This window comes from Takifugu flavidus, chromosome 13 (genome assembly GCF_003711565.1).
Source record: "Takifugu flavidus isolate HTHZ2018 chromosome 13, ASM371156v2, whole genome shotgun sequence".
Lineage (NCBI taxonomy): Eukaryota > Metazoa > Chordata > Actinopteri > Tetraodontiformes > Tetraodontidae > Takifugu > Takifugu flavidus.
In genome coordinates this window covers 11585766-11609643 of record NC_079532.1, presented here as the reverse complement: position 1 = coordinate 11609643, position 23878 = coordinate 11585766, and the positions used below count along the sequence as shown (strand labels likewise).

Here is a 23878-nt window from a genome sequence, read left to right as displayed (position 1 = left end):
CCCTTTTCTTCACTCTCGCTGTCTCTCTCTATCTCCTTTCCTCTCTCCGTTCTCTCTGCTCTCACCCCCCCCCCACACACACACACACCACCACCACCACCACCTCCCTCCTCCACCACCTCTTCTCCTTCATTCTGCGTCTCTCCCTCTTTCTCCCCTTTCTCTTGCTGATGGACTCTTCTTTTTATTTTCAGACTCCACCATCCCCCCTTTTTTCCCTCCTCCCCTCTTTTCTTTCCTCCACCCCCCCCAAACACACATGCACATTCACTCTTCTTTCACTGCCTTTTCTTTCAAACCTCCCTCTATCACTCTTCTCATCCCCACCCCCTCCCCACCGCTTCACCCTGCCTCTTTCTTTTCTCTCTTTTATTCTTTCTGTCTCTTTTGCAACATCCTTTCTTATGCCTCACCCCCCCACACACACACTTTCCTTCTTCCTCCTTTTTGCAGCATTCTCTTCTTCCCTCCCCCACCCAACTCTCTTTCCTCTTTCCCTTTTTCTTTCTGTCTCTCACCCCCCCCCACACACACCCTCCTCCACTCAGTTTCACCCCCCATGCTTCTTTCTTCCTTATTCTGTCTCCCTCCCTCCCTCCTTCCTTCTCTCCTAACCGCCTTTCTCTCCTTTCTTTCTGCCTCTTTTCTTTGTCACTCATTTTTTCCCTCTGAATTTCTCAGACAGTACACTTCAGACTGTCTCAGCACTTAATTACTTTGAATCTTTGGCATAATAGCAGCAAACTAGATGTGGAAAGTTACAATTTTAGCCCTTTTCCCAGACATCACAGACTGTTGTGCCACTGCCGGACGCACCTCCAACCATACGCTGTTTGTGCGTGTTGTCAAAGTGGGAACATGCCTCTATGCGCAGCTGAATATATACATATATATATATATGAACAGGTTTGTACTAGCGTAGATTTCCATATATACCTGTCTGGCGCGCTGAGGGAAACTACTGATTTTATGCCGTTTGCATCTGACTGCGTGCTCATAAAAAGGAAATGCAAAGTATACTGTAAATTGTGATCAAGACGAGCTGGAGTGTGCACGGGTGTGTGTGCATGTGTGTGTGAGAGAGGTCAGGCTGAATTGTATGTAGTGAGAAAGATAAGATATGTGCATGTGTGTGTGTGAGAGAGAGGAAAAGAAAAAAAGAAGAGAGAAAGAGAAGTGAGATGAGAGGGAGAGGGTGGGAGGAAGAGAAAGAAAATGGGGTGATGCTGTGTGTGCGCACGGGCGCGCGCGTGTGTACGTGTGTGCGCGCGCGCGGTGGGGAGGGGAGGGGAGGGGAGGGGTGGGCAGGCACAGTCAGTTCTGATAACAGCAACAGTAGGAGGAGGATGAGCCGTGGGACCGCCCCACTCTCCCACAGATATAAATAGGAGGTCGAATTTTTTTACTCTACTCATTTCTCCTGAAGGATGAGATCTCTGACACACCTCAAACATCACTCCAGGAACAATGTGGTGAGTTCGGAACCCCCGACGTGCAGGAGGACGTGTTGCTACTGCGGATGCGTTCGCATGTGTGCGCGAGAGCGAGGTGGGGTTACTCCTGCAGGTTGTTAGGGAGATAGTTACACTCCTGCGGGGACGTGTGTGTGTGTGTGCGCGCGCGCGCGCGCGTGTGTGAGCTACTTTTTAACGTACATGCATGTGATGGCTGCAGCGGGACCATCCCTCTGAAACAGAGAGTTGTGTTGCTGAGTGTGCTGCATGTTTTCTGCACACTGCTCTGGCTGTTTGTCTTTAGGTGTCTAACAGACGCAACTTTAAATGTGAAAGTAGAGACTTGGGCAATTACAGCCCTCCCCCCCCCCCCCCCCCCCCCCCCCCCCCCACCTCCTCCTCCTTCTCATTTGTCTTTTCCTCTTTCATTTTGTCAGCCTTTCATTTTGCTGTGCTTTCGCTTCTCCCTGAGACTCTGCCTCACTCCCTTCTTTCTTTCACTCACTCACTCACTCACTCACTCACTCACTCACTCACTCACTCACTCACTCACTCACTCACTCACTCACTGTCTTTCTGTCTCTCCAGCTCCCCCACATCCCCTCCCTCTGTTTTTCCTTTTCTCTCTTCCCTCCTCTCACATGCTCACTCAATCTCTCATTCCCCTTCCCTCCCCTTCCTCTCCTCCCCTCTTTCTTTATCTTTCAGCCCCTCCATCTCATTTCTGTCTGTCTCCCTCCCTCTACTCCTCCCCCACCCACAGCTCTTTCTCCTTCTCTCTATACCTCCCTTCCTCTCATTCACACTCACGCACACACACGCACGCACACACACACACACACACAGAGTCTCATTTTCTTTTCTTTCTCACAAACACACAGTCTGTCTCTGTCTGACTACTTTAAAAGCAGTAATTATAAATGACGTGGTTATCAGGGCATCCAGGTCTACTCCCCTCTACCAACACACACACACACACACACCCACACACCTTTAGTGAGTGTCTTTTCTTTTCTACCTTTTCTTGCTCTGCTCTTATTTTCCCCTCAGTCTTGTGTCAAGGAAGGAAGCAGCCTTTGCTGGGGTAACTGGCACTGAGTGAAGGCGAGCAAAAAAAGTGTCATTTTTTTTGTTCTTCGTATTTTAAACACACACACACACACACACACACACACTTGGAAAACATTTGCATGTCCATTGTCATGCGTCCAGGTAAACATCAGCCCAAACACATGATCGTTTCAGCATATCTGTCCCAACATCACAGAGAATGTTCTGACAGCACACGGCAGCATATTATCATCGTGTTGGGAATGTAGGACGTAATGGGATGTGGGTTATCAATTTGCTTATGGTGACCCACAAGACCACTCTCCTTATGAATGGGCCCAACAGCTTCATGATGACGGGCTGACTTGAGTCGGCCAGGCCATCCTGGGCCAACACGGGAAGTACTGAGGACAGTCTTCGGAAGTCAGTTTCCTGACTGGACCTGCATCCCTTGTTGGGGTCTTTATTATTGTAAAAATCTCTAAAGGAAGGAAGCGGGACACTAAAACAGATCTGTCTCTTCAATCCAACGCTCCTGTAGAGTCATGGCAGAGGAGGTGTAGTCAGACTGTAGGCACATCTTCTCGGGTTCCTTTTCAGGAGGGTTGGATTCTTTAAGGCTTGGACATGTTGGACATCATAAAAATAATTTCACTGTTATGACAAAGCTGTCGTCAGAGTGGGTTATTAACACCATGAGACGACCATGAGGTTTACAAGAGACAACGTCTCTTCACAATGGAAGAGATTCCCGGAATAACATGCTTCGTTCCCACTGGTGCTTTCCTCTAACGTGCTGTGTGTGTTGTATCGTCTGCAGGAGGCAGAGAGTAGTCAACTGGTGCGGACCTACCCCAAGATGACTGAGGGCCACGTGGACGTAGGGACTCAGACTGAACCTGTGGTGGTGCTGTCACTCGCCCAGGCAGCGGTTCTTGGCCTCATCTCCCAAAATGAAATTTTTGGGGCCACTATTGCTCCTAATGGCTTCTACACAGGGGAGCCGCGGGAGTGTCCTCCTCCACCGAATGAGGCAATGGAGTATGAATATGCCGATCAGCTCATAGGGGCAAATGGGGACTACCTGGCAAAGCCAGCGGGCGACCCAGACCCCCAGCCCCAGTGCAGTGAAAGGAGACGGCCCGGGCCGAGAGGAAGGACAAAAAGGCCCAGGAGCGACGAAGACTTAGAAGGTCACCCGCGCAAGGAATCCAGCCCACAGCCTCGGGTTAAAGGTGAACAGCTTGACTCTCCTACCCCTCCACCCTGCGCGCACGCGGACAACAGGCACAGTCCCGGCAAGCCAGAAGATCCCGTCCTCCGCGATGGCCCTCTGAAAAAAGAACAGGCCTGCAGAAGCTGTCCCTCGTCTGCGAGAGATACGCCAAGGCGACAGACAGATGGACAGCCGGAACAGGACCGAGAAGAAGATACCGCTAGAGCCAGAGATAAGAAAGACGAAGATTTAGTAGTAGAGGAAGAGGAGGAGCAGGCGCTAAACCTCAAGACCACTGGAGCAAACAGCAGTCCTCTGGAGAACCGCTATTATGAGTCCAACGAGGTGGCGTATGAATCTGCTGACGTGCCACTGCAAGCAGAGTATGAGGACAACAACCAGGCCATGCTCTGGTCGGACCCAGAGGGTCTTGCCAGGCGGATGCAGATCGACCGCCTGGACATAAACGTCCAGATCGACGAGTCTTACTGCGTGGATGTGGGAGAGGGTCTGAAGCGGTGGAAGTGCCGCATGTGCGAGAAGTCCTACACCTCCAAATATAACCTGGTCACTCACATCCTGGGTCACAACGGAATCAAACCCCACGAATGCCTACACTGCGGGAAACTCTTCAAGCAGCCGAGTCACCTCCAGACGCACCTGCTCACACACCAAGGGACCAGACCTCACAAGTGCACCGTTTGTGAGAAGGCCTTCACGCAGACCAGCCACCTGAAGAGGCACATGCTGCAGCACTCGGACGTCAAGCCCTACAGCTGCCGCTTCTGCGGCCGCGGCTTCGCCTACCCGAGCGAGCTGAGGACCCACGAGAACAAGCACGAGAACGGCCAGTGCCACGTGTGCACCCAGTGCGGCCTGGAGTTCCCGACCTACACTCACCTGAAGCGTCACCTGAGCAGCCACCAGGGCCCGACAACCTACCAGTGCACCGAGTGCCACAAGTCCTTCGCCTACCGCAGCCAGCTGCAGAACCACCTGATGAAGCACCAGAACGTGCGACCCTACGTTTGTCCCGAGTGCGGCATGGAGTTTGTCCAGATCCATCACCTCAGGCAACACGCTCTAACTCACAAGGTACCGGTGAAGCGCCGTCAAGCGTGTGTGTTCTAAGCAAAACACACAGCAGGAGCCTTAAGCGAGGAAGCCTCATTCAGTCAGGAGAACCTTCGTAGAAAAAGTGTATCGCACACTTGAAACGCAGTCTTTTCTCTAAAACCAGTTGCTCTGTAAATATAGACATCAAAGGCCCAGTTTTTCACGTGTGTGGCTCGACCCCACCCATTAATCCCTGCAGTGTGTGTGTCTTTTTCCGAGTACAAAGGGTTGTGACCCAGTCCGTTTTTTCCCTTATATGAAGTCTTTTTCAATCTATAACAGCTCTGTTAGTGTCCACTAAATATTAAATATTGATAAGTGTTAAAACAAAGGGGGGGGGGGGTGTATCCGGTCCACATGTTACGTGTTTTTCCACTGTCTTTCAACACTTGGGACGGCGATGCCGTGTTCATCTTCCAGAAGCAGCTTTGTCTGTCTTCCATGACTCATTATTTATTTTCTGGTAAACATCTTTTTAGCCAATTTAATTAAAAGACTTGCTCTGTTCCCCCCCATTAGGGTATGAAAGAATTCAAATGCGACGTCTGCTCCAGGGAGTTCACCCTCTCCGCCAACCTGAAGAGGCACATGCTGATCCACGCCAGCGTGAGGCCCTTCCAGTGCCACGTCTGCTTCAAGACCTTCGTCCAGAAGCAGACCCTGAAAACGCACATGATCGTGCACCTGCCGGTCAAGCCTTTCAAATGCAAGGTGAGTCGAGAGGAGGACTGGTCGAGAGGAGGACCGGTCAACCCCGCGCAGGCGCTGACGTCCCGACTTTGTCTCTCTAGGTGTGCGGCAAGTCCTTCAACAGAATGTACAACCTCCTCGGACACATGCACCTCCACGCCGGCAGCAAGCCGTTCAAGTGCCCTTACTGCACCAGCAAGTTCAACCTGAAGGGAAACCTCAGCCGACACATGAAGGTCAAGCACGGCATTATGGACACTTCAGTGGACGGACCAGGTGGATATCCCCAGCAGTTGCTCTTCATTACGGGTTGCATATGTTCCGGAGGGGCGGCTCAGCGTTGCCTTATTGTCACTCGCTCGGTCTCTAATGCACTTTGACTCAGCATGTACTCTAATCTAGCAGCCAAGTGTTTTGCTGTGTCTGTGCCGCTCCCTCCCTGCGTGTTTAGTAAATATAGCAGCGTCTGGATTAGACATGCCTGTCTCTATCAGTAGAGGCTGATACTGAGGCAGGAGGGGGGGGCAATTTGCTGCCTCTCCTCTTTAGAAAGAGCTCCACACATGTGCGTGCTATTGTTATGGAGGAGTGGCATCACTTTTTCTTTCTTTTTTGGTCTTTGTCCCTTTCTTTAGAACCCCCCCAGGATGCAGAAGGCCAGGAGGACTATGAAGAGGAGAGTTTTGAATTCAGCGAACGCGAAAACCGAGCGAACAACAACACACCAGACGTGGCCAAACTGTCTCCGATGGAGTATTACGGCACCTACGGGAAGGGCACGGGGCGTTTCAGCCGCACATGAATTATTAAAAAGACCCCAAATTGAATAGAAAAGTAGATTCATATAAGTAAAGGGGGGGCCAGGGGGTAGACCTGGGTTGGAAACCCAGCAAACTGCACATTCATATGCACTGGAAACATGTCACATTCTCAACATGCTTTAATGCAGCCCTTTTTTTTTCTTCTCATAAAACATTTTTCATCTCTTGTGAAACAGCACATCTACTGACAGAAAATATATATTCCAGCGGGGGAAAAAATGACAGTATAAATATGCTTAACGTCATCATCTGAGCCTAGTTTGAAAAGCACATTTCTTTCTTTTCAGCAGCAAAGGTAAAAACCTGCCGCTACGCTGCACTCAGACAATCCCGGGACCTCCGTCGGTCCGCCGGGGCAGCTGAAAGCGAAGGTTTAAAGAAGGAACCAACTGGCATAATTTACTTCAATACTGTGACAAATGAAAAGTGAGGCCTGCAGAAGGAGTCCACTGGATCTGCCACCTGCGCTCTGTTGTATATTTCTGTACAGAACGTATTGGCCCGCTCCCTGTTGGCCCACTGGGGACCTCTGGGTCCAGTTTTTTTAGGTTCCTGTATTAACAAGCGTCACCTTGTATCGATCTCTAGTCTATGAATGTAATTGTCACTGTGGAATGTTTCAAGATGCACACGAGAGAAGAAAAATCAAAATGTCTTTAACAGGAGGGACCCTGTACCAAAGAATTGGATCACACCCAGCTGGGACATTGGCTTTCTCGGGGTCCAATCGCAGACCTCTTGAAATTACATTCAGGTCCCCCTTCCACCCACCTATAGATCTCTTTAAAAGATAAGCGCAGATCCTCTCTCCAACCCCCCCCATGCCTTCACGAGACTGCAGCATTTTCCAGAAGCAACCCTGCATTTATTTTATTTTGAAATAGATGATTCTCAACAATAGACGCCCCCCTCCCCCTAAAAAAAAAAATTCAAGACAGAAATATTAAGTGCCAGAGAGCGTCTACAAGCGGATGTCATCCATCACGCCGTTCACTGCCCTCGAGTGATGAACGACAGCCTCCCGACATGTGACAGGGGCGCGGACCTTGTGCAAAATGATTTGGGAAATGCTCGATATATTCAGCGCCCCCACCGCTTTGCTTTTTAAAAACATGCAAGCTGCCAAAAACAGGATCGATTTGCATCAATTTGCAAAGCCGACGTCCCGCGTTTAAGGGCCAACGCTCTATTTTGTGAGTTTTCTACCTTCTTCGCGTCATCACTGTCGTTCAGGTGCAGACAAGGGGGGAGATCATCTGACAGATTTCCGTATTAGACATTTGTGGCGATAATGTCGATAGAAATGTATGTAAAATGTTGTGTTTCAGACAATACTGTAAATGAATAAATCTATTTACCTTAGAAAATGGCCGCTCTGCGTTCGGAAAAAAATAAGAAAATAAATACTGGGTCAAACAAGTGATTTATTGGCAGATGTATTGGACACGGGCCACGTTCAGCCTGAGGCGTCGATGGGATGGAATACAGAACTTTAACGTTACAAAATTAAACCTGGAGAGCCATGAAAGAGAGGGAGGCGTCGATTTGAAGGACAGCTGTCAGCCATTTAATAACCTAATAGAACAATACATCCTTCTACATACAATACATACTTCATGTTAGGTTGACCTTTTAAGTTAAAAATGAGGTACAAAAACAGCGACTTTGAGTGACTTTGACATCTTCCAATTTCATTCTTTTTAAGTCCTTCACTTGCCCAGAGCTTTGTCCAGATTTGTCTTGATGGCGTCCAGGAAGTCCGTAGTATTGACGTAGTGCTCGTTCAGCTTGACACTGCGGAGAAAAGGTTTCAAATCCAGTTTCAAATCCAAAATCCACCCGCAAAAGCGGTCCAATCTTTTTTAATAAGAAGTTTTAAACTTTCAAAATGTTCCATGGGTGGGGGGGAATATCTCACATCTCACCGTATCAGACTAATACTTTATTGAAAACATAACTTGGGCATCATGAGAGGAATTAATTTTTTTTTGCTGTCAACTGGTGGTTGTTACATTAACCTGTGCGTCCTAATGTCCCTCTTCAGAAGCCTTTAACTCAGACATTCAGGTCAAAGATCAGATAACATTATCTAAAGCTCTTTCTACGATTAACCTGGAGGTGGAATTAAACAGGTCAAAGATCGGATATGTCCACTACTTGCAACAGTCATCTAATCTGGAAGGGGAGAACTATTACGCGCATGATCACACACCGAGTTGTAAAATTTACATCAATACAAAAAAGAACCTACTTGGAAAGTCCATGAATGCATCCTGCGAGGTCCTTGGTCATTGTACCACTTTCTACGGTCTCAACGCACACCCTCTCCAGGGTTTGGGAGAATCTAAAAATGAACAAAGACGTTATTAGTCGATGCATTTTGGGATAACGGTCTGAAGATGTTCTAAAATGTGGCCCACTTTATAAGGTCATCGTTGCCGTCGAGTTTGCCACGGTGTTCCAGGCCTCTGGTCCATGCAAAGATGCTGGCGATGGGGTTGGTGCTGGTTGGCCTTCCCTGAAAGGAGAAACCAGGATCACTGAAGAGTCATTCCAGCCATAATTGAGTCAAAACTTATAAAGGCATGAGCAGGCGCGCGTTCTCAACTTCCACCACATGGTGGCAGTATAACACCATGGCTTACACAACAGGTTTCCTACGAGATTACGTGACCTTTTCACATGTTTAAGGAAATGTTCTCCACTCCAGAGAAAGATAGAGATGGGCACTAACCTTCTGGTGCTCACGATAGTGCCTGGTCACGGTGCCGTGGGCAGCCTCAGCCTCGATGGTTTTGCCATCAGGGCAGACGAGGACAGACGTCATCAATCCCAGCGATCCGAAACCTGACACCACAGAGGGACGAGGACGTTTCTTAAAGAACAGCCAAGATAATGAAACAACCTTTTCATAACCCGCAGCTCTCTCCTATTAATCTTACCCTGCGCAAGAATGTCCGACTGAACATCTCCGTCGTAGTTCTTGCACGCCCACACGAAAGCTCCAGAAGATTTCAGCACTTGGGCGACCATGTCATCAATTAGCCTGTGCTCGTACCAGATCTTCAGCTTATCGAACTGGGGCTTGTAGTGTCTTTAAAAGCACAGAATGTACTCAAACACATGTTGAGGTTCAACAACAAAGCTTCTTCCTCTTTCATCATTTTGAGCTGTACTCACTTTTCAAAGATGTCCTGGAAGATGTCTTTAAATCTGCCGTCATAGGCTTTGAGAATGGTGTTCTTCGTGCTCATGTACAGGGGCCACTTCTTGCCAATCGCATACTGGAAGCAGCTGTGTGCAAAGCCTGTGATGGACTGGGGCAGAAATTGAAAGAGTTCACGGCTGTTGTCCTATTTTATCAGTGGTAAAGCCGTGATCAACCTTCCCGCAGATGAGTAGGAAGTCACCTACGATGACTTTTGATGTGAAATCAAACAGACCTGTGCAGCTAGTTTAAACACAACAGTGGAAAAGACGTTATTAAACCACCACAACCCAGAAAAAGAATAAAAGCCCTCAGGTAAAGCGCGCGGGTGGAGTCGGCTACATCACATTCCTACGTAACATTGCTCACAACAATGGAACTTAACCTCTGAATCTGGAGTTTGCCAGGGTGAATTCAGCTCGCGTCATAATTGCAGCCTGATAAGCGCCATGCACTCACCTCATCGGTGTTGTACATGCCCATTCCACAGCCACCGGCGGGGAAATCGTACACCTCCCATTCCTTGCCGGTACTTCCATCCGCGGGAGTGAAAATGATCTTGAATTTCCCAGGCTGGTCCACAACAAAGTCGGTGGCTCTGTACTGTATTAAAACACAGCAACTTCCATTAACATCGAGAAGCCACTGCGGCCGTTTAATTAAAGGCGATTAAGCGCCCGGCGCGTCTCACCTGGTCACCGAAGGCGTGTCTCCCGATGGTGATGGGCTGCGTCCAGCCTGGAACGAGCCGGGGAATGTTCTTGCAGATGATTGGCTCACGGAAGACTGTGCCTCCCAGGATGTTCCTGATGGTGCCGTTGGGGCTCTTCCACATCTTCTTCAGATTAAACTCTGAACGTAAAGAGTTTAGATTAAAGAAAGCTGCCCCAAATCACCGGCGGCGACGATCTGCCGACGTCAAAAGCTCGTCTGATACCTTCCACCCGGGCCTCGTCCGGGGTGATGGTGGCACATTTGACCGCTACGCTGTATTTCTTTGTAGCCAGGGCGGAATCGATGGTGACCTGGTCGTCGGTTTGATCGCGGTATGGCAGGCCCAGGTCGAAATATTTCAGCTCAACATCAACATTGCTCAGGATGAGCTACGGAAAACAAAACACAGAGTCCAATCTAGTGGTGACACATCTGGGAACATGGTTTTCTTTATCGCAGCCCTGTTAAAGAGACCGTTCACCTGACAGGTAGGATAGAAAAATCTGCCTTTAAAGCATTTTTATGTGATCACACGGTAAGTTGTCGGTTGTCAACAAAGGTTTGTAATCTCATGCTCGTCCACGTTTTCTCCCAGCGAGCCATCTGCTCTCTGGGGGGGCAACCAGCCAATGAGAGGATGGTGCATAATCTTCCACACATCCCACCGCTCACGTCCACGTGCTACGTTTAAAAATAGGCCAGTGAGACAGCGTGCGCACGTCCCCGTCTGAGGGCAGCGTCTGCCTGTTTCACCTTCTCTTTGATGAACTCCCAGATGATCCTGGTCATCTCGTCTCCGTCCATCTCCACCACGGGCTGGGCCACCTTGATGCGTCTGTTCATATCTGTTGATCACAAGACAACAAACACACCTCGCTCTAGTTATCTATAGTTGCTTAAGAACAACGAGAATAAAGACCTGGTGCCCTTATAACTAATGAATGAAGGCATAATAAGATACCTGAGATGTTCCTGCTTTAGTATTTTGGTTTGCAGGTTAAAGAAAATGTCAGCAGAAGAAATGATCCAAAAACTAACATCTAAAATGGTGACGAATTGAACAAATAAAACCAACATTTGTAACATTTTGAGAGCCACTGAAATAGAACTTAAGGACTCTTAAATCCTCAGCAAATTTGACCAGATAAAACAAATAGAAACTTTATCAGAATAAAGAGAAAGGGAGAGCAAAAGGAAGAGCTTGTGTGTTAAATAGGACTGCGCTCCTTTGGGAAACCCACAGGGCAGGTAATGACACGAATGTGGTGACGGTACTGGAGCGCGGCTATTTATTGATCATGTGACCAGCAGGACGTGTAGATTTATACTCAGATTCAAAGGCCAGAAAAGACCTGACAAAACAGCGTCAATGGAAACGAGCAAAAAACATGTTATGACAGCAACACGCGCCCGTCATCTGACCTCAGCCCAACAGAGGCACTTTCAACTTAGAAGAGACAAACCCCACAGGCGGCTGCAGTTCGGAAGATTTCAGCATTGATCTTTTACGAACGGACTCCAGACTGAAGACAATCATTGACTAGCAAGGATCTGAAACATCACAACTACAGTAACAAGTACAGGCACGCTAATGAGCATATTCCACAGCTGCAGTCCCAACATGAGGAGTTCATTTGGAAACGAACACCTGTGCGTCCGTCAGGAATGAACTGTTGAGATTAACTAACTGGAACTAAATCTGTTGTCATTCGGCCCGGGGGGAGAATGCCGCCAGCAGGACCGTCCCGGTAACCAGATGAGTACACGGGGAGGTGCGGGGGATCAAATGACCCGAGCCCAGCGAACAACCCCTCTGCTTTCCCTGAGAATTGCATCAAAGTCTGACGGGACCACAACACACTCGGTAATAACGCTAACAACGTCGCTCCGACTCAAATGGCAAACAACTGTGCAGGACAGCTGACCTCCCTGGATCCTAAAGCCTTAGCGACACCTGTCCAAACAGCCCGTGCTCTCAGCATGACTGCAGATGTGCGTGCGCCACAAAAGCACTGGAAACAACGCACGCGTTGGCTCTTCCGTTTGGTGGGAATCACGGAAAACTGTACAGTTTACCCCACCACGGAAAGAGCTCGGGCATTCTTTCCGCCTCATCCATCCCAAACGTGCATAAATAGGGCTCCGCCATCGCAGTGCAGAGGAAGAGGAGGAGGAGGGATAGGCGGGCGCTGCCGGGCGGGGAGGTTATGTAACTTCTGGAAGCATCAACAGCCGGGACGCTGAGGGGGGAGCTCATACAAAGTCATGTGAGCCTGCATGCCACATCATTCCGGCGTGCTCCGAGGAGAAGGTCGCAATAATACAACCACGACCAGCACACAAAGTGGGAGGATGTGTATTATTACTGTTTAATTGGGCAGCATTCAGTCACAACAGTAATTGGTTCGTCGCTCTAAACGATTCTGACTGACGGGGGTCTTGGGTTTAAAAGTTACAACAGTTCTTTGGTCGAAACAATGCAGCTGGAGGTGGAAGATAAAGACGAAATGATCAGAAAGCTGGTTTAAAACATGAAAGCAAAGTCCCCAATCAGACTCCTGATGAGATTATGGGTTCAGGTCAATACTCCTCCAAGCAGATACTCAAAGACAGAGGCAGTCATGTGTCTCTCAGCCTTAACCCTCGTCTACCTGCCCCCGCTTTGACGTTTCAGACACCTGTCGTAAACCTCTTCCATTGTAATCCCTCACCAAGAAAGGAAAATCACTGGATAGCTGTAACGAGTTAATCTAAACCGCAGACAAGCCTGCGAGGTCGACCGAAGAGCATCGAGCCACTGTTTTATAAAAAAAGTCATTACAACTGTGTAAATCCAACAGCAAATAAACAACTTACAAGCCACTTTTACAAGCAATGTGAGCTTATAAAAGGGGCAGTAACTTGTGACATGCAGAAAGAAAGTTAGCCCCACTTCAACACCGCACGCCCCTCATAGATATTAAACTAAACTCCAAAGAAACCAAATGGAAAGTGTCAGTAGAGACCTGTAAAGGGCGGCAAAGGTTTCACTACTCTATTTGCTGTACAAACTCAAAGTCAGTGGAAAGCTGGGTCATTTTAGAGTCAAAGTGCCCTTCGACTGACCTCCTGCTTGATCAACACCGTAGTGGTGCCGTTCGGGCCTGCAGGTTTATCCTCTCAGGTTTCTGCTGGATGAAACTGGGAATATCTACAGAGACCACGTGACCCATCTGCACAAGGGACAAGAAACGCTAGCGGATGCTTACGTTGGTGCATTATCCGACACCGAGGGGCAATAAAAACGGCTTTTTACGGTCGCCCCAAGCCTGCGTGGACGTTAAACCGTGCAGATGCGCGGCTGTTAGCATTAGCCGACATCCCCGGTGGGAGAAATTTGAAGGTCTTCGCTGTAACCCAGATGGAACAGAGGACGGAGGGACCCCGGCTGCGGCAGCCATTGCGCCCTATAGCGCAGTCTCGTACACTATGGTTGACCTCGACAAAAGTTCGCCCAGCCAGCCGAACCAGCAATAAAATCTGTTTTATTTCAGCATATAAACCTATTGAAGGTTTGCCACGGTTCGGGCTTCCGTCCGCGCGCTCGCTCTTGATGACGTTTCCGCTTCGACAGCTGGAAAAAATGTCATTGATTCTATTACTGTCATTTTATCCACATTTAGTTTCTCTTTCGACAAAAGCTGGGCGGCAAACATGCGTATTTTCTCAAATTCAGTCACAAGATAAACGTGAATTTGTGACGGGGCTGTGGATTAAAGCGCTGTCTCCAAGTGGTTTTCCCCCAACTTTGACCTGTTAGGACAAAGAAAGGAATCACCGGCTGTCCGGTTGGTTCCCTTTATTCTAATTTCTGTCCACATTTACCTTTTGAAAACCAACACATGCACTAGACAAAACAATGAAACTCCTCGAGCATCGTTTATTCACCCAGTGTTAACGTTTAAAGAGTAAAGAGCATCTCCGGTAGCTAGCGGCAGATGCTAGCATAGCTTCTTGGCGCCGCTCTGCGCGCTCCCAGGGGCCGGCGCGTTGGGTCGCTTCCCGGCCAAATGGTAAGAGAAACTAAAACGCATCTCTCTCTAAACGAAACCGCAGTTAACGTCAACCTAAAGATGCTGAGGATGCCGCCGGTAATCAGCCTCCACTCACAGTTTCTTTGCGTCTGGCAGTTGGCGGCTGCCGGCGCCAGCACCGCGGGGTTTCTGGAGAAGGTGGCGGCGGACCTCGAAAGGGAGCTCAGGACTTTCAAATATCCAGCCATGTTTTCGGCAGAAAGCGGGTCGACGCACGACGAAACTCGGAGCAAAGAAGGGGCCAAGCGCACCAGGGCTTTCTGCAATATACCGAGCGGCAGCACCGCCCCCCTTTCCCGCCCCGGCGGGAGACGCGGGTGCTACGTCAGAGGTGACGACGATTCAGAGGAGCGGAGGGCGTCTGTCGTGACCTTTCACCCCCTTTTGCACCTTTTATGAATAATTACTGGGACGCTTTTGACAGCTCGGCCACAAAACGAGTGGTGCAGCAACTGTGCTGTTTGCAGGAAACCCGCAAGATGATTTTAGAACCGCCATCGAACAACGTGGCAGTCCTCAGAAAAGTAGGCAGAGTGAACACTGTAATTTGAGGGGGAGCATTTGAAGAGTCTCCTAGCAACTGTTTATGCACGGGTGAAGGGTTTACTGTCTGCACAACACCGATGTAGTTATTTTTAATGCTCAAGAAACAGGAAGTAACAATAAGGAAGTGCTTCTGTAACCAATAATAACAACCAAGCTTCAGTCAGCACTGAGCTCCTAATGATAAGGTCATCTGATGAGATAATCATTACTCCTGCACTGAAGTAGGGATTCACAGTTCGGACAACTATTGGCAACGTTTACAGATTCAGAAATACACGTTTCAGCCCTGCAGAGGTTCCAGAGGAGGAACCGTAAACCAACGCAATGATTGAAGATTAAAAGAGAGCCCAGCTGACATTAAGATTAAGATTAAGATGAACTTTATTCGACATGCGGGGTGAGTGCAGGACAGTCACGTTCTAAAATGTCCCGGCAGACTCTAATTTTAGCCGAGGATGGTGACCATACTGGGAGAGACTGGGAGGTGTGCAGAGCAGTCACATGACAGCCAGTCTTCCATGGAGACAGCAGGGTCACCTCTGAGGAATAAGGTGGCTGCAATGACAAATGTCGGACGTCATAAAAAAGATTAAACGTATGGACACAGTTTCTTCAACTATATGCACATCGGCCCACAAAGCATGTGTTTCTTAATAATCATTTTTAGGGTTACACCTTTCTGTCATCTCACATAACTGATACTAACACAAACCACAAGGTCAAAGCTGTAATGTTATTACAGTAATAATCCTCTCCCTGGCTCATGGTATTCATTGTGCTCTAAAGTCAAAGGAATTAAAGGCACACATTAAAACTTCACTTCATAATTTAAAAAGCTAAACGTTTTATTTAAATCTGACGAATCAGCTGCAGTTTTGATCAGACTAGAATTTAGCTGTTGCTTTTGCACTGCTCCTTTTGTCTGCACGTAACACACAAATCATCTTAATGATCACGGCGAAGCATATGATAGACTTTCATTCTCTATAAACTCTTGTTTATTAGTCTCTCACTGCTCTTTTTAGTCTATACACGTCAGAAATCAGGTTTACCATATTTATAAAAATGCATGTACGCCCTCTGCTGGATAGTCTCAGTATTGTTGAATATGTTTTAAGCTCACAGTGACATCTGCTGGACAAACAGTATATCGATGATTTCAAATAAACTACCTGGAAATAAATAAGTACATTAAAAATGTATTAGTAATAAAAATAGCTTGGGTATAACCACATTGCTGTTTAAGTAAAACGTCTGCCTTCACAACCTCAGCCACCATTGGTATGATAACAGTTTAATTTGTTTTACATTCCATTTTTTCTTTTATTTACTTTACTATAAATCTGACTATTTACATGCTTTTTATTGCAGATTCATCCTGAGCATAGCTGCTGTTATCCAGCTAAAAATGTCCCCACATAACAGCGCCTGCAAGGCAGTTTATTACAAACACATCTGACATTTAAGAATATGGGAATGTTTGATTAATTTAATTCTCGTTATACCTCAAACGCATCGCAATAGTAATTAAGTCTGCAAATGGTGTCCTGATAATATGCTCTTTATTACAGCGCCATCGACATTAGATTGCACCTATCTGGCTGAAATCAAAGCTGGATATCTCATAACTTTCACCAGCTCCCAGGCTGAAGTGATCACTATTAACTCCCAGAGCTACCACAGCAGCGCTATGAATGATCTTTGCTCTGGTCTAGGTGCCTTCTCTGAATCTGATATATTTTAGATTTGTTACATGTGGCTGTTTTTTGTTTCAAAGGCGGATCAGAGCGCGTGCACCAGACAGGAATACAGAGATATTGCGACTCTGAAAGTTAAGCCGAGTTGTAGCCCCGCAGGATCTCAAGGTGACATCACCAGGGCCAAAGAGTGCGCTTATTCACTCGTGCACGAGAGCCCACGCATGGCTGACATTTATTTATCCCAAAGTAATGAGTTTACACATGACCTGGAGTGTCTTTGAAAATCTAAAAGAACATTTCTTAACCCTAGTTTTGCAGGTTTAAGACATTACAAGGTCATTTCAATCAGGTGCTGGTGCCTGTTTAAAAGATTTGTGGCCATGGGGTTAAAGTGTCAGTCATGCAACTTTGAAGAGCTGGCAGACTCTAATCAGAGACAGAAGTTACTCAGAGACAAATTACTGTGTGTGTGGGGGGGGGGCATCATTCCGATAATCCAGGCCAGAGACGTCAGGCAACAGTGCCTGCACTCAAAGGATGGCAGCACAAAGTTAACAGTGATGAGTGGCCACACCAACTGGGCTGAGAGGGGATGCAGCCACTGTGGAAGAGGACGCCACCCTTGACAACGTCAATGTCGCCTCTGGAGCACATCGCCCGTGTGTGCAGACACTGGGGAGAGGAAGGTGAAGACGGTCAGAGGTTCGGATGATGAGGACACAGAGGACCTCAGCCCAGGTAAACCTCAAAGCCCAAATGGCCAATTCTGCAGGTAAAACCTCCGACTGTCTAAAGTGAGACGGCATATCATCACATGATGGGGAAAGATGGTTAAACTATCCATGAACTACAATTTAAGACAAGAAAGCATCTCTCCCAGGTTTAAACGCAACCATTCTATTGGGACCGGTGCAGAAACTTAACAAAAATCCACACTTCTTCCTCCTCTTCTACCACTAGCTTGAGAAGAAACTTCATTCAGACTGAACTTCAGCAGCTTGAAGAACTAGATCTCATAGAAAAGGTCCACAGAATGGGTCCATTCCCTATAAATATTAGAGAAACAAGATAAGGTGCGGGCATGTATAGACCCTAAACAGAGATGTCCTCCCAGAGGATTGAGTTTTGGAGACTTACCAGGTGCTAAATACGGCACCTGGTGCCTTGTCTGAATGTTTGCAAGGTGTCCCCAGACAAGGAGAGCGCTACAACACTGATCAGATCACTCAAATATGAGCTGTCAGAAATAAATGATATATTATCTATGTTATATTATATTATAAAGGCTTCTAAAGTAGTGGCCCTGAAGTGATAAGAAAGGACTTCAATCCTTCAATCTGTGGCTGCTCCAACCTTCCCCGCCCCCGGTATCAGGTCATAAAGTCAGAGCAAGTTTGCTTTGGACATTTTCTCTGCATGTATTTGTGTTTTAGTTGCAGATTTTTGCCTGTTTTTGGATGAAATGAGCTTTGAATGACTTTTACTGGGAGTGACGCAGAGAAGCTTCTCCTGTTATTTGATTTAAGACTTTTGCTTAAAGTAGCATTTGTATCGATGTCCAAAAAAGAAGGATAAATACTTAAGAAGCTGAGCAGCAGAGACTTCCACACAGACAGCAGAATCCAGGATGGTCCCATAAGGACGACTATGGAGGTCCAGCAGGAACTGAAGAACCAGGCCCAGAACACGTCTCTACTAACAAACTTCTTTTTTCTTTTTTAGGGCAAAGAGCTCGCTAATGCTCAGAAGAGAAAGCGGAAGAGAGAGTCCATAAATATGTATTTAATGAATATGTGTTTTTCATGTGCGTCAGCTCTCTTTTTTGGCCCTTTTATCAGAATTGAAAGAAATGTGATTTATGAAAATAACATCCTCAGCAGGCTTTGGTGACTGAATTGTAATTTATCTACACTCAGCCCTCACCCTGACCTCTGACCTTTCCCTTCTCTTCTCTTTATAAGCCAATAAACCTTAATTATTTACTAATCTAAAAATATACGTAAGGCTATTAAAAATGATAACTAATCTGGAACATTATGAAAATATAATCAGCTCTTGCTTGGCCCATTGTCAACATTTTCTGAATCTCATTAAAATCTGCTCAGCACACAGACAGACAGACAGACAGACAGGCAGACAGGCAGGCAGGCAGATAGACAGACAGGCAGGCAGACAGACAGACAGGCAGACCCTCCCTGGCAGGAATAATTATAGGGCTGTTGTCTTAAATGTTTCGTGTCCTAAACCTGACCTTATTTGGCTTTACATTTGACCTTAACTCATACGCCTAAACTGGTGGTGATCAGGTGACAGTCATGTGACTGAGCCAGGAAGTAACTTCTCCAAAGTGGTGGTACAATGACGGAAGGAGTTGATATTAAAAAACTTCAAGCACGTTTAACAGTTCCAGAGCTTTACAAACATGTTCTATCTAACATGTAACCCATGATGAGCGTTTATTAGCATAAAACACTAAATTAAAAGGCAAATCTCTTCTTGAGGTGAGTTAAAAGCAATACAACTTACATCACCATACAGCCAATGAATTCTGTGTTGTAACTAAATTGTTCAAATTCACAATTGATTAAATATTGATTAAATATTTGTAATGAACCTGGAATTTCTGGGATAAAAGAAATCGGGAAGCCTACATGGAAGAAGTATTTTCCTTCATAAGTACAGTACAAACACGTGAGCTCTGGCCTGCTTTGGTGTGGGGGACATGAGCGCCGGTACATGTTTGTTCTTGCTGTGCGAGAATTTGATTTCCCGGTTTGTGAATCTGCGCAAACACGGCTGGAAAAACCAGCGCAAATAAAGAGAGAGTGTTTCCTGTGTTAGAGAAACTGAACTGTGGCAGTCAGGGAGTGTTGGCCGCCCCCCTTTGACCCCCAATTCATTCACCACCGTAGCCGCCATAGTCTTAGCCTAACACTAAACTCGGTTCTGATTACAGCAACACTACAACAGCCGCTCCTCAGGGTGCTGCTGCACCGTGGTGTGTGTGTGTGTGTGTGTGTGTGTGTGTGTGTGTGTCGTCGGGCGGTCACCGGTGATGAGTGTGATCAGTGTGGTTGTCATTACCGCGCTGCCAAGTGACCCGAGGGAAGCAATCACTCGGTCACCATCAGTTTGATCGGCAATCAGAGGAGAGAAGTTCACAAGTGATAGACATTTATTTAGAATATACATCAAACTACCTGCAAAAATACTATGGGTTCAGTTAAAATTCGGTCTTTCTCAGGAGCTCCACAGGTGAGTCACATGGAAGCTGTATGATCATCAGTTTTTCTGATTGCCACAAGTTACACCAATTCTCTTTCATTCTGAAATGGCATCACTGAAAGTCATCAAGAATTAAATATGTGCTTTAAAAGTTTCGTTCTAACACTGTTATTAGCATCACCCCCCCCCCCCCCCCCCCCACCTCCTCCTACAAGCAGGGCAATAAAGTGCTATAATACAGCCCCTGTTTTACCTGTTTCTTAAGGCATTTTCCTTCACTCACATCACACATGTTCACCACATCAGTGTGAGAAACCAGAAAAAGAAATAACATTTAACACATCTCATCGTCAATTAAATGCTCCTACCATGAAATATATTTGCGGTTCTTTTTTTTTTTTTTTTTTCTTTTCCTCCCCAGGTTTCTTTAACTTGAAGGCACTTTGTACAAATTTGCTACAAATGGTCAAAATTTAATCTTACTCAAAGCTACATCTCGGACAAGTGCATCACATCTTGGTTTCCAATGGAGATCGATTAACGGTGCTAATTACACATGCACAGAGTGCACCCAAGTGGCCTGCTGGCTACAAATGGACCCTGTATGTTTCCTACGCATTACATTATCACATTAGAGAGCTAGTTCAGAGAAAAGTACCATGTTTTGGCTTTTACATTCAAAACTGTTCTACACATATAACAGGTGAGGAGAAAAGATGGTAATAATCCTTAAGGATGGGTGTAACACAGGGAAGAAGTATATCTATATTGCTATATTGCACTTTTTTGTCTTTTTTTCTTTTTTAAATGATACATTATTCAACACCTAGCTGGCTAGGTTAACATTTGTTACCATTTCTACACCCACAATATTCACTGTGTCAACTTCATCACTAATTAATGAGACAGCTCTTCGGAGTCATAGAGCTGCTTCATCTGCTCCACTTGCATAGAGTGCCTCCTCAAAAGCTTCTTTTTGGGCTTAAGGCCGCCTCTCTTTGGTGTGTTTGGCGCTATAGGGGCTATAGATCGAATCCCTGTGGCCAGAGGTGAGGAGGGCTTACTGCTCGCCCCGATGTCAGGAATGGGAGGGTTTGGGTTGATGTTGAGAGGGGGCAGGTGGCCGGGCCTGGTGTGAGAGATGTGGTCCAGAAGCAACGTGCCCGAGCCTCTCCTCTCCAGCAGGCCCGGGATGCGTCTGTGCACCGTGCTGGGAGAGGACGTGCTGACGTTGCTGTCGAGAGATTCTCTGGAGCCGGTCAGCATCGCCAGTGGAGAGGTGTTTAATTTCCACCGCTCTGCTGGGATCTTAGGAGAATCTGACATTCCCGAGTCGGAGTAGAGCTGCGAATCTGAGTCATAGTGATCGTTCCCCAGACGTCTCCTGTGCACGGTGTCTCTCAGACTCGGGGGTCCGCTGCTGAGGCAGCCGCCGCTCTCCTGCTCCGCGGGGACCGTGCTGCGCCGCGCCAGCGGCTGGTGCTGGCCTAGCGATCTCTCGTAGGACGCCTTGGACGTCAGGGGGACCGAGAGCGAGGTGGTCATTTTGCACGGCTGATCCCCCACCAGCGGAAACAAGCTGTCCTTTCCGTCCACGCTGTTCTGCCGAGATAAAGCTGACCTCTTGCTCAGAGAAAGTCCGTTTACACCTGCGATAACGTCGTCGTCCGAACTGGCCTTCCTGCTGTCCTCGTGCGCGGCGGCGGCGGCGGCGGCGGCGGCCAGAACCGAGGGTGCAATCAACCCCCAAGGCTCCGACTGCAGCCTCTTCAGCTGAGGCAGGCGTGCACGTTTGGGATTCCCGGCTCTGCGCGTCGGAGACGTGGGTCCGTTAGCAATTTTAGCGGAACCTGACGATTTAAGCTTAGCCTGGAAGCTGAAAACTGTGTTCTGTTGCTCTTGCTCGCGAGTGGGAGACGCGGTTACTTCGATGTCAGATGGAGACGTGCACGTAGTGGAGGACCGCTCGTCCAGCCCCGGGGAAGGGGGGACATTTAGGTACTGTTTGGTGGTTTTAGCACCACATGGCGATTTGTCTGTGGTGATTATGATGACCTCCTTGCCCTTAGCTTTGCACGCGTCCAACAGCAGCTTCAACGTCTGCTTGTCATCTGCGTTGATGGCGTAAACCAAGGCGGAGGCGCCGCTTCTGTCCTCCAGGCTGGGATCGGCCCCATTGGACAGCAGGTGGTCCACCGCTTCGTGCCCAGCCTTGTGGATGCAGGCGTGCATGAGCGCCGTCCGACCCGCTTTGTCCTGAATGTTCGGGTCGGCCTGGTTGTCCAGCAGATATTTGACAATCTTGGCCTTGCTGACACTCTGCTGGTCGTTGTGCGTGGACATGCAGGTGACCATGAGGGGGGTCTCCCCGCGCTCGTTGCTCTCGTTAATGTAGGCGCCTCCTTCCAGCAGGAGCCTGGTGAGCCTCAGACGTCTCAGCCACACTGCCTTCAGGAGGGAGTTCCCATCTGTCCGCAGCTCCAGTATATCAGCCATGTCGCAGCCAATTGCAGATCTTCCCGGTGATGAGCTTAGAGCTGGCAGCCCTTTGAAAAGACCAGTTCAATTATTTAGTTAATAATATTAATAGTCGTCTCATTAAAGTGCTAATTGAATCACGCACAGTCGCTATGGCCAGCAGGTGGCAGGCTCTCACAACTTAAATATTTGAAGAATCGAATCTGTATGTTGAAAATTCAGTATGTGCTTTATGCAATAACTCCAAATTGACAAGAAGGACCAAGATTTTGATTTGCTTGACGCCCAAAGGCCATCTTTCCGGCAGCAGGCGAGATCACCTGTTAGAATCTCAAGCAAAAGGCTCCCAATGTGGCCTTTGTATAGCAGACACATAGACATAAAGAAGCGCACAAAAAGTCGCAACAAAAGCAATTGTGCGCTAAACACCAGCCTCCGTCACCAGTGAGGAGAAAGATTATGTACATGATAAATATTAAACCCTCAAAGATCTCAGCCAATGACATAGTGCACACATTAAATTTTACATTCGTCACTAAATAAATGTTCCTATAGGTGAAAGAGTCGCCGCGCGTTTACTTATTCTTGATAACTTGGCAGTACATTCGGTCATTTAATCCCTTATTTATAATGTTTAGATGCATTCTAGGTTGATGAGGGACAACTCGGTCCAGATATACATATTAGACAGGCCATATAACTGTATTTACAGCTTTTTCTGGGATAAACATTACGCAGGAGAAAGGCTGGATTCTTTTCGCCACTAGTTTTCTTGCTCCATTTTAGCGTCTTCTAATCGTCTTACCTGGTCAGAGGAGAGGTTTTCCATTCTGAGAGCCTCCGGTTCACTTTGAAGGGGGGGAGGGGGGAAAATCTGTGATTCTTTTATTTAAGTAGCCTTAATCAGAAAGTGTTTGCGGTTCTTCGCGATGTTCCTATTTTTCCGCCGGTTCCCATGGACGCGCCTCGGGCTCAGGCTCCGCGGTGGCGAACCTCTGTGGCACCATCGCACACTGGCTGCGCGTCTTTTGTTACGGAGGCGCACTACATCAGTCCAATGGGGAGTATTCCTTCCACTGCGCACTCAAGGATCACAACCTGGAGAAGCTGGGGGTTATAAATAACTTTCTTTCTTGCATACTGAATGAAACGTGTATTCTTCTTGACGTCAGAAGGGACCAAAATAAATCCCGCCTGATGAAAAACCTCTGTCCTCGTCTCATAGGACGCAGCTAAAGCGGATGTTTACTCCAGTCGAAGTGTTTTTCATCATGTGTGGTCTACATAGATGATGAATTGGTTTCAAGGCGTGATTTTGAAATAATCCGCCAAAATAAGACGCGTTTTCGGGGGTTATTTTATTTTGATTTTTTTTTCAAAATGTGCAGCTGGGGCTTATTAGGGTCAAGTGACACTCTTTAAAATAATGACACCGTGCCTTATTTTAAGGAGGGGAAAATTCCATCCCGACAACGCTGATGTTTCCCTCGTCGACGCGCAAGGAAGCCGAGCAGAGACATTTCACACCTTTATTTGATGCACGATTAAAGGGGCCAAAACTTGTAGCAGCCGTCAGAGCTATACAGC

At 47.4% G+C, this 23878-nt stretch overlaps 3 protein-coding genes across 4 annotated transcripts; 1 reads left to right on the top strand and 2 right to left on the bottom strand.

Moving 5' to 3' along the window:
- Positions 1-1331: 1331 nt before the first annotated feature.
- Positions 1332-7770, top strand: znf710a (zinc finger protein 710a). 2 transcript variants are annotated; one of them, XM_057051953.1, is made up of 5 exons: positions 1332-1472; positions 3325-4815; positions 5356-5547; positions 5628-5802; positions 6162-7770. In XM_057051953.1, exons 1-5 carry the CDS (start codon positions 1428-1430, stop codon positions 6326-6328), a joined length of 2070 nt encoding a protein of 689 aa, XP_056907933.1. In that variant the 5' UTR covers positions 1332-1427; the 3' UTR covers positions 6329-7770. The 2 variants fall into 2 exon arrangements, with proteins under 2 accessions (XP_056907933.1, XP_056907934.1); XM_057051954.1 differs by having other exon boundaries at positions 1444-1548.
- Positions 7752-14696, bottom strand: idh2 (isocitrate dehydrogenase (NADP(+)) 2). The gene is made up of 11 exons (XM_057051955.1): positions 14419-14696; positions 11023-11114; positions 10493-10658; positions 10247-10407; positions 10015-10158; positions 9528-9664; positions 9290-9441; positions 9082-9194; positions 8768-8865; positions 8599-8691; positions 7752-8141 (listed from the first exon to the last, which is right to left on the bottom strand). Exons 1-11 carry the CDS (start codon positions 14528-14530, stop codon positions 8057-8059), a joined length of 1353 nt encoding a protein of 450 aa, XP_056907935.1. The 5' UTR covers positions 14531-14696; the 3' UTR covers positions 7752-8056.
- A 5049-nt stretch (positions 14697-19745) lies between these two features.
- On the bottom strand, positions 19746-23565 carry ankrd34c (ankyrin repeat domain 34C). The gene is made up of 2 exons (XM_057052814.1): positions 23097-23565; positions 19746-22359 (listed from the first exon to the last, which is right to left on the bottom strand). Exon 2 carries the CDS (start codon positions 22307-22309, stop codon positions 20711-20713), a length of 1599 nt encoding a protein of 532 aa, XP_056908794.1. The 5' UTR covers positions 22310-22359; positions 23097-23565; the 3' UTR covers positions 19746-20710.
- Positions 23566-23878: the final 313 nt, after the last annotated feature.